This window comes from Mastomys coucha, unplaced genomic scaffold, assembly GCF_008632895.1.
Source record: "Mastomys coucha isolate ucsf_1 unplaced genomic scaffold, UCSF_Mcou_1 pScaffold18, whole genome shotgun sequence".
NCBI classification, from domain to species: domain Eukaryota; kingdom Metazoa; phylum Chordata; class Mammalia; order Rodentia; family Muridae; genus Mastomys; species Mastomys coucha.
Window position 1 is genome coordinate 43,581,256 of NW_022196900.1, and position 10,140 is coordinate 43,591,395.

The 10,140-nt window shown below is 37.2% G+C and overlaps 1 protein-coding gene across 4 annotated transcripts in view; it reads left to right on the top strand.

The window, feature by feature from the left end:
• The window catches only part of Ccdc171 (coiled-coil domain containing 171), a 323,333-nt gene that overhangs the window by 195,785 nt on the left and 117,408 nt on the right, over nt 1-10,140 (top strand). For all 4 annotated transcript variants that reach the window (XM_031377774.1, XM_031377773.1, XM_031377775.1 and 1 more), the window contains 2 exons: nt 3,352-3,497; nt 5,999-6,053. In XM_031377774.1, the coding sequence (XP_031233634.1) occupies nt 3,352-3,497; nt 5,999-6,053 (201 nt within the window). The remainder of the gene's footprint in view (nt 1-3,351; nt 3,498-5,998; nt 6,054-10,140) is intronic.

Consider the following 10,140-nt stretch of genomic DNA (forward strand, 5'->3'; position numbering starts at 1 on the left):
TTTTTGGTAAATATTAAGACCTGAGTACAAAATGAGAGCTGTATTGTGGATTAAGTGAAGAATCTCAAGGCTGTGCCGTCCTGATAACTGAACCCGGAGTGACCTTTCTCAGACACAATTACAGAGCTGTATGTTTTTCCTTTAATTTCATCAGGGGTTTAATTAGTATACAAATAAAACTTCCCTTATCTTCCTTTCTACCTAATTGGCTTGTCTTGGCTTCTATATGAAGCATGTGAGAATGGGCTGTAATTAGGGTGACCGCGTTAACCTTTTCTCTCACATGTACTGTTGCCTAAAGGCCTCAAGGCCTAAAAGCAGTGCTTTGGATTATTGCTTTGCAATCACTGTGGCTGTCCCACAGGTTTTCTCATGAGCAGAAGGGCTTTGGGTGCTGCAGGTTCCCACTGCTTAACAGGATCTTCATTCTTCTCCCCACTAAATGTTTATTGATTATCTCGCTGTTCCAGGCTCAGCCTCCAACAACTTAATATCAGGTGACAGTCAGGAGAGTTCTCCAAGTAATTAGAGTTGAGCATTGGGGGAACAATTAGGAGCAGAGTTATTAAACTTGATTTATCCTATTCTCTCCTGAACAGTTCCTCGGATATCAGAACATCACACTTCTACAATCTAGCCTGGCTGAGAAATTAGTGGCTAACCTGCTGCTTATCATTGCTGCCTCGCTGCCCAGAGGCACACCCTCTTGGTTGCAGTCATTCAGTTGGAGATATTAGAGACCATAAAATTTATCGTGGGTTTTAATTAGGTGAATCTGAGCAAGAGAGGAGAGAAGCACAACCTAAAACTTTATAAGTCGGGTGTGTGTTTTATATGTGAAGTAGATTTGTGTGTAAGTATGTGGTATATATAAAATTAGTTTTAACTGGAGCTCAGAATTTTTTTAAAGGATTCCAATTTCGGATCAGAAAGGTTAGTATTAAGGTGAAGACATATTTTTGACCCACTTTTTTTTTTTTTATAGTTTTGTGTTTTACACACATTTGCATGAACTTTAGGGTGCATTGGTGTTTATAGATTCCTTGGTTAGGTCCTCCCCAGCTCTTTAAAACAAGAATTCTAAGCCTAAACTTAAAATAACAGTTTCTATCTTAAAGAAAAATTTTCTGTTTTTTATTTTCACATTCAAGGAACTATGTAAGTGTTTGCTTCCCACAGCTCTGAGATGGTATCAGCTTTAGTGGGGTCTGATGGCCTGCCATAGCTCTTAGGAGATGGACTTGAAATAACAGCCTTGAGTCAGTCTGGCAATATGAAAGTTATGTTGCTGGGGTCTATCTTCTGTGACTGTACAACACAGATTGTTGAACAAGCCAGTGTGGTTTGAAAATGAAGGTAACTGATGCACCCTTTCCGATTGCACTGGCAGGGCTGGATGTGTGTTAAAACCCTGCTAGCCCCTTCACAAGCACACACTCCAATCCTGAGGCTTACTGAGCACAGCAGCTTTAATGGACTGGTGGATATTTATCATTTATTTTGGAAGAAGAGTTATTAAACTTTATGCTAACTGACAGTAGAAACGTAGCCTTTTTAATTGTTTGGGATATATCAGCAATAGTAAATTTAAACAAAGTAGGTTTTGTTTTCTAAACAAAGAATCCCTTGATACTTCAGTGCCTTTAAGTATCTTAGCGAAATTAGTAGAATTGGATTTTTTAAAATAAAAGAATATGTTCTTTGTTGTCTTTCAAAATTGTTAGAAAATTTCCTTGGTGAATATTTGTTTTCAAATATTTAAGATAAATATGTTTTTGACTTTAAAATAAAGGCACAACTTTAGTAATATTTGATGTTTCAGTACATGTATACATTATGTAATGCTTAAATCAGATTAAATACATCTGTCTTCTAAGCACTTACCATTTCTTTGTAGGAGAAATGCTCAATTCATTTTTTTTTTAGCTTTAAAAAGATGCACTGTATTACTGTTATTTATAGTCTCCTTACTGTACAGTAGCCCACTGGAATGTCTTTTATTTGATGATCATGAAGACACCCATTGATCAACTTTGCAGTGTTTTTAAAGGTCTATTAATATTAAAATTTGAAAATAAATGTAAGTATCTAATGAGTAATCATTATTGTCTGATTACTTATTTTTTGATGTCCCTATGTATAATAGTAACTTGATTGAAAATGAATTACTGAATTTAAGAGCATGCAGCATTTTGACTGGATTGCTTTCAATTCTCAATCATTTGGAATTAATTACTTTAGTTCACCTAAGTGGCTTAGGCTTTATACTATCATTGTAACTATATTAAGAGGAAAGTCTCAAATATGAAACACTAGTGTATTGCTGCTTCTTCATGGGCTGTGAACCACATCTATGTATATTCATGTGTAGCTGACCTAGTAAAGAATAGAACAGAAGTTTGTGCAGTCAGTTGTTTGACTGACTGTTCAACAAATTTAATTGTAAAGCCTGTTTGATAAGCTTATTTTAGAAATTTTATATGACAAGGGATGAGCAGATTTTTGGTGTTCAGATCATCTGATTCCCATACTATTTTGCAACCTAGTCTAGAAAATATCCCTTTAAATTGTTTCTCACTCTAATACTTTCTCTCTTAACCCTTCAAAAAAGTCGTGCAGTTGCATGCTGGAATTTCTATTCTAAGCTGGTATTTAAAGAACTGTGAGTCCAAGGGTTTGTACTTCTGTGATTAAGAAAGCATTTATAAACCCTAACTCATTATGAATGCCAGTATTAACTGTCTCATTAGTTAAAACATGCTGATTATACTTATGTAGTTATCCTTGATATGGAAATTTTTTGTTAGGAAGTAAGTAAAAAATTATTTCTGAGTCCCATTTGTCTACTGAAATGTGTATAGCAATCTCTCATAAATATCTGTTATAAAAACACGTGAGCCCACCATTTTGCCTGGCATTGTGCTTTCCTTCCCTTAACTATACACTCCTGTGGGGCATCTTGATAGCACTTAGTCATGTCTAGAGTTAAACAGAATCTAACCTTTATGTATCTTTGTCCCAACAATTCTTTATTTTTTCATCATTAAAAAAAGAGTTATAGCTTGATATTTCTGTAATAAGAAATTTTTAGTAACAGTATAGTTTGTTTTACTTAACACAATAAAAAAGAATTATGTTTTGTAGCCAAATATTTCTCAAAACAGTATAGTTCTTATTTCTGATTAGCAAGCATGTAAAAATTTTTGCAGGAAATTTGTTAAACCTTGATGTGTGTGTAATGACCCAACTCTTCTCAGCCAGGCTGTGTTCTTCTTTGTCTAATAGCCTATGGCATAAATTGAAGTTAATTATCAGGGCTGACAAGTAGCTCTGTTTTCTGTCTGCTCACAGAGTCTCTCCGAGGCAAAGATGGAGCTGAGAAGGAAAGATCAATCTCTACGTCAGCTCAATAGACATCTTACCCAGCTGGAGCAGGACAAGCGCCGACTGGAGGAGAACATCCGTGATGCAGAGAGTGCCCTCCGCATGGCAGCCAAGTGAGCATCCGGACCGTGGGGAGATCACTTAAAACGGACAAAAGATCAATTCTTACTTTCATGCTCTGGGTTTTAGCCCTGGATAATACAGTGCTAGAAAACAAAAGTGCAGCTGTCTGTCTTTGAAATTCTCTGATATACCCTCAAAAAAGAAAACTCTTAACTCAACACTGTAAGTGTATATTTTATTGAGGAGCCTCGGAAGCGTACGCTTCTATGTAGCCTCCTCAAATTATGCATATCCGGTGCTCAGTGTCAGCGTTACATGTTTGAAGCCACATTTTCATTAATGCAGAGCATAAAATTGTTTATTTAAAAGTTTCACATAGTTACGTTATTTGTTTCTAAATTATTTGTCTTTTATCACCTTCAACTCCACTGGCTCCCACCCTGATTTTGCTTTGTAGATTCTCCTGATATTACAAGTAATATTTCCATAAGGAAATGTTGGCACACAATCAGTATGTGTATCATTAGTCTTAATATGCAGCTAAAACATGTTGATCATGGGAATCCATTTAAGCTTGTATAGATATATGCTATAGTATATTTAATAGAAAAATACCATTCCAACGCAAGTAGCTATGTAAACGCAGAGGATGGTCCCCCTTTACCATGTAACAAGTGGACATACATTCGTTTTGATTCAAATTGAACAGTTGTGTTAAAACTCTTATTTGTTTCCCCATAACAAGGTTTATGAACTTCTTTAAGACAGGACTTTGTTCAGCAGCATAATGAAAAGAATTAAAGAAGCACATGACTTTAATTGATTCTCTGTATGTGTTTAGACTTTTTAATTCACGAAAATGTACAAATATTAATTAACATTTTGAGACAGACTCCTGTTAGATACAAACTGCGAATGTGCTCTGTACAGGGTACAGCCTGTCAGTCCTGGAGCAGGTCACCTGTGGTCTCAGAACAGCAATACCTAGTGCTTCCTAGTGCTAGTGATCACTTGCGTATGATGAGAAGATGAATTCCAAAGTACAAATACTGGCTTGCTTGAATATCTACTAATAGTCTTTTTTTTGGGGGGGGGGGAAGTTGTACAGCTATGTAACATTGCATCTCCATATTAAATGTATATAATTTTTACTTCTAAAAATGTAAGTTTGACTGACGCAGATTTGTTGCCCTTTTCTTGATCTCCTTGCATCAAATGAAGATACAGACTAAGTTGTTAACCCTGAGTATCACAGAACCTTTATTCATAGATGCGTGACCACAGGTTATAAAACCTCCAGGTGCTGGCCTGTGGTGGTGCATGCCTTTAATCCCAGCATTTGGGAGTCAGAGGCAGGGGGATTTCTAAGTTCGAGGCCAGCCTGGTCTTCAGAGTGTCCTGTTCCAGGACAGCCAGGGATACACAGAGAAACCCTATCTTAAAAAACCAAAACCAAAACAAAAAAACAAACCCAAAAAACAAAAAACAAAACAAAACAAAAAAACCCCAATAGACCAAAAAACAAACAAACAAACAAACAAAAACAAAAACAAAAAACAAAACCAAAAAACCTAAAAAGCCTTCCAGGTTTACATTGTGTTTTTACAGTGCAGCAGTTAACTTGGGACTTAGGGTCCCTGGCTTGTTTTTAAGGGCATAGGATCCTAGACAATTAAAGAGGCCTGAGTACTCTTATTAAAGTCTAGTATTCAGCATTTTCACTGAGAGTTTGTATTTCATTGTGAAAGCTGAATTAAATACACAGGCCAAGAAGAGAACCTGAACCACATAATATGTTGTCAGGTTATGACACCATGAAAGGACTGTGAAGGAAGACGATAGTATTTTATACAGCATCTCCATTTACAACATTCTGCCACCACTTAAAGATATGAAGAATGTCTTGTGTTTTCAGCACATCTGAAATTATGAATAATATAATCATGGTCTCTTTATCTTTTCCAATCTCTTAACTTATGGTCCCTCCCCTCAGTTTAGGGCAAGTAGCATAAGTGAGCATAGGAGTTAGGTGTAACATAGTTCAGTGGCTATGGTTACATTTGTACCTTTTACACGTGTGTATAGTGTGTGTGTGTGTGTGTGTGTGTGTGTGTGTGTGTGAGAGAGAGAGAGAGAGAGAGAGAGGGAGAGGGACAGAGAGAGAAAGTATGTGACAGCTGTAGGCTGATGTTGAGTCTCTTCTGGATTGCTTTCCATTCTGTTTGTCGAGACAAGGTCTTTCACTGAGCCTGGAGCTCACTAATTCCCTGTAGGCATGCTATCCAGCTTGACCAGGAGCCTGAGTCTACCTTGAGGACTGGAATTACAGGCTGCCACCAAGGCTTCTCATATGTGTGCTGGGGCTCTGGATCCTGTCACACTTATCCAGAAAGCACTTCATTACCAGGCCACCTCCCCGGTATCAAGTTTCGGGTTTTAAAAGGGAGATCACAGACAGCTAGTAATAGTGACTTAGGCTAAAGTGTAAACAAATGTGGACAGACTTGGGTTAGACTCACACCTAATCTTTTCTCTTTTTTTTTTTTTCTAGAGACAAAGAATGTGTTGCTAATCACATGAGAACTGTAGAAAACATGCTACATAAGGTATTATTTTTTTTTAATATCATTCAACTTCTGGTTTGATTATTTGGTTTATTATTTTTATTTTTAATTTTATTTTTTAAGTTTTGTTTTATTTTACTTTCTTTTTCTTTGTAAAAAGTTCTTCTCTCATGCAATACATCCCGGCTGCAGCCTCCCTTCCCCCTACTCTTACCAGTCTTCCCCACCCCCTCCCATCTAGATCTACTTCTTGGTTTTCCTTCAGAAAAGAGCAGGCCTCCCAAATGCATTAGGACTGGGCATAAACCCTCATACCAAGGTTGAATGAAGCATTCTGGTAGGAGAAAGGGTCCCATGAGCAGGCCAAAGAGTAGAGACACCCCACCCCACTCCCACTGTTAGGAGCCCAAATTAAAACACCACGCTAACAACCACAACATGGATACAGAAGATCTAGCACAGACCCTTGCCTGTACACAGATGTAGCACAGACCTCCGCCCCATTGCTGCCTCAGTCTCTGAACTCCTGTGAGCCCTGCTCAGTTGATTCTGGGGGCCATGTTCTCCAGCTGTCCTTGATCCCTCTGGCTCCTACAGTCCTCCCTGTCAGTCTTCTGTTAGGGTTCTCCAAGCTCTGCCTAAGGTGTGGCTATATACTGTGTTAGCAGCATCTTCTAGAGGAAGAAATGTGTTCATTATTTCATCAAGAGTTTTTATATTTATTAACTCATGTATTGCGTGTGTGTGCATGCACACATGTGTATGCATACCTGCATGTGTGCATGTGTGTGTATTTGCATGCACACTCATATGGTATACCAGTGGAGGCTAGAAAACAACTTGTGGAAGTCATTTCTCTCCTTCTACCATGTAGGATTGAACCTGGGTCATCAGGCTTGGCAATATGTGCTTTTACCCAGACTCATCTTGGCAGCCTCTTATTATTTAAAATTAATGTCATTTATATATTTGTGTTATTGTCTAACTGGCAGCTTTTTTTTAATGCAAATACCTAATACTTTTAAGATATATCTGTAATGAATAACATTTAGAAGAATTTTAATACTCTAAAACTAATACTTTTAAAGAGATGAAATAATAGTAAACTCATATTTAATACATCTTTTTTTTTTTTGTTTTTTGGTTTTTCGAGACAGGATTTGTCTGTGTAGCCTTGGCTGTCCTGGAACTCACTCTGTAGACCAGGCTGGCCTTGAACTCAGAAATCCGCCTGCCTCTGCCTCCCAAGTGCTGGGATTAAAGGCGTGCGCCACCACCGCCGGGCTAATTCATCTTAATACTTAAAAAACACTAGTCCCCCCCCTTTCTGACGAGAAGGGAAGGAGGAGTGGATGGGGAGTGGTATAGGGAAGGACTTGGAGGAGAGGGGAGAGGGAAAAATGCAACCAGGATGTAAAGTAAATAAATTAATAAAAATGAAAATAAAAATAAAAAATAAAAATAAATAAATAAAAGCATTAAAAAGTAATAAATAATTAAAAAGTGATAAAGAAATAAAAAAGTAAAGCATTGTGCTAAAAAATGCAAAACCAAAAAATAAATAAAAAACCCACTAGGTTACTGTATTCTTTGAAGTTTTGAAAATGATATTTTTAAATCACTAAAAACATTTAAGAAAAGTCTAATAGTCTGAGTTCTACTTTCATTTAGATTTCTTTAAAACAATAATTGTTTTCACCCCCAGAAAGTTTAGCCAGCAGTATAGTTTTAATACTTAAACCATATATGGGTATGCTTCAGATCTGAAATTTAGATTTTCAGTTATATCTTGGTTTTTATTTGTATCTGCTATATGTTAGGATGTAAAGGCACATAGACACACACACACAAGCACACACACATACACATGGATGCACACGTGCACACAAGCAGCACACCATCCAAACATATGCATATATATATATATATGTATATATATATATATATACACTAATAACACAGCTTTTAATTATAAATGAAAAGAGGGAGAATCACGCACAGAGGTGGCGTTTGATACCTACTTGTTTTGCACCTGTAGTTTTAACTAAGCACAGATTGTGTGTGTGAGTGTGTCTGTATGTCCATGTATGTTTGTTTGTGTGTGTGCACAATAATGTCTTGTAGACGTATGTATGCATTTATGTAGAAAGGCCAGAGGTTAGTATAAGGTGTTTTCCTCAGTCTCTGACCACTTTGTTCTGGAATAGGCTCTCTTGCTCTACCTGGGCCTCATTGATGAAGCTAGCCTGGCTGCCGAGTGAACTTCAGGGATCTGTCTGAATTATAATCCCCACTGTTGAATTGTATATGTGTACCACTGATCCTGGCTTTCCACGTGGGGGTGTGTTGGTCTGAACTCGGGTCCCTGTGCTTGCATAGGAAACACATTACTAACTGAGGTAGCTCCTAAGCCGCCACATCTCAGATCTTCTGGGAAAAGAAAGGATACCTGTGCTAAACATGTAAATACTTTTGCTGTCATTCTCAAATAGCACGGATAACTAAAATGCAATTTCTATAGCATTGACATTGTTTTAGATAGATGTAACCTAGAGATGATTCAGAAACTATGGGAGAAGTGAGAAGGTTACTCAGTGGCAGAATGTGCAGTCGGTATGTGTGAAGCCTGAGTTCAGTACCTAGCAGCAACAACAGAAACAATGCAAAACATATGGGAAGGTAATCTAAGCTACATACCAACACTGCATCACCGTGATAGGGCATTGGCATCCTTGGACTCTGTATCTTGAGTAAGTCAATGTCTCATCCTGGAGCCAGTCTTATGACAGGTATAATTTTTTTCCAAAGAATAATTTTGATTGTTTTAAAACATGAATGTATTGGAATGGAGAGAGGGCTCATTGGAGTTAATGGTACTCTTCCAGAAAACCCGAATTCGATTCCCAGCACCCAAATCAGGTGGTTCACAACTGCCTGTAATCTATAGCTCTAGGGGATTTTCATGCCCCTGCAGGCATGGGCACTCACGTACACATAACCACATACAAAGATATTATTGAAAAGTATAAAATTAAAAACCGCGTATTCATTGATACCTCTCTTTTGAAATAGGGTCTCGTTTGTGTTACAGGTTGGCCTCAAGATAACTATCCTCCTGCCTCAGTCTCCCAATTGCTGGGATGACAGGCATCTGTTCCTATGCCTGCAGATGTGAGTTCATGGTGGAGGTCAGAAGTTAAATTTTTATTGATATTCTTAGGGGATCATTTTCAGGTTTAGGGGTTAAGAAAAAGAAAAACAAGAAAGTCATTATAGTGTTTCATGCTGTATATTTTAAGATACGTTCATTTCTCTATTGAGTTGAATTCCTAGCTGGGTTTAAATTTTAGAAAATCTATATCTATTGAGCTTTTCTTTTGCAAAAAAGTTAATAATTTTAACCATTTAAAATGTATAATGTATAATTCAGGTCCTAGAAGGACGGCTCAGTGTTTAAGGTAACTTGCTGCTCTTACAGAGTGAAACTGAGTTTGGTTCTTGGCCCTGACATCAGGCAGCTCACTAACATCTGTACCTTCAGCTCTGGGAATGAAACACTATGGGCACTTGTACATACATGTGCATGTACCACACCCCACACAGATACACATAAATAGTCACACACATTGCAGTGTATAGTGTATCACTCACAGTGCATGGTCCAGTGATTTCAATACATTCATACTTTTGTACAATGCTCATATTAGCTAACTGTATAATAGTTAAATTACCCTGTAATAAATCCTGTGTTCACTAAGCAACTATTTCTTGCATCTTTTTCATCTACTTCTGACAGGCACTTATCTATTTTCTATCTCCTTGGATTTTTTTTTCTTATTCTGGATAGTTGAAATAAATAGAACCATACAATATATGGCCTTTGTTGCCTGGTTTCTTTCATTTAGCATATTTTGCTCAAAAATTCTTATTTTGCTCAAAAATTTTTTTGCTCAAATTTTTGGGCATGTGCTAATGGTTCATTCCTTTTTGCAGGAGAATATTATTCCATTATATTGGTATGACACATTTCCATAGTACCTAGACTAACTTAGATTACAATCAACAGGGTAAATGATTCCTCCCTCTAAGTATCCTATTCTTTTTTTATTAGATATTTTCTTTATTTACA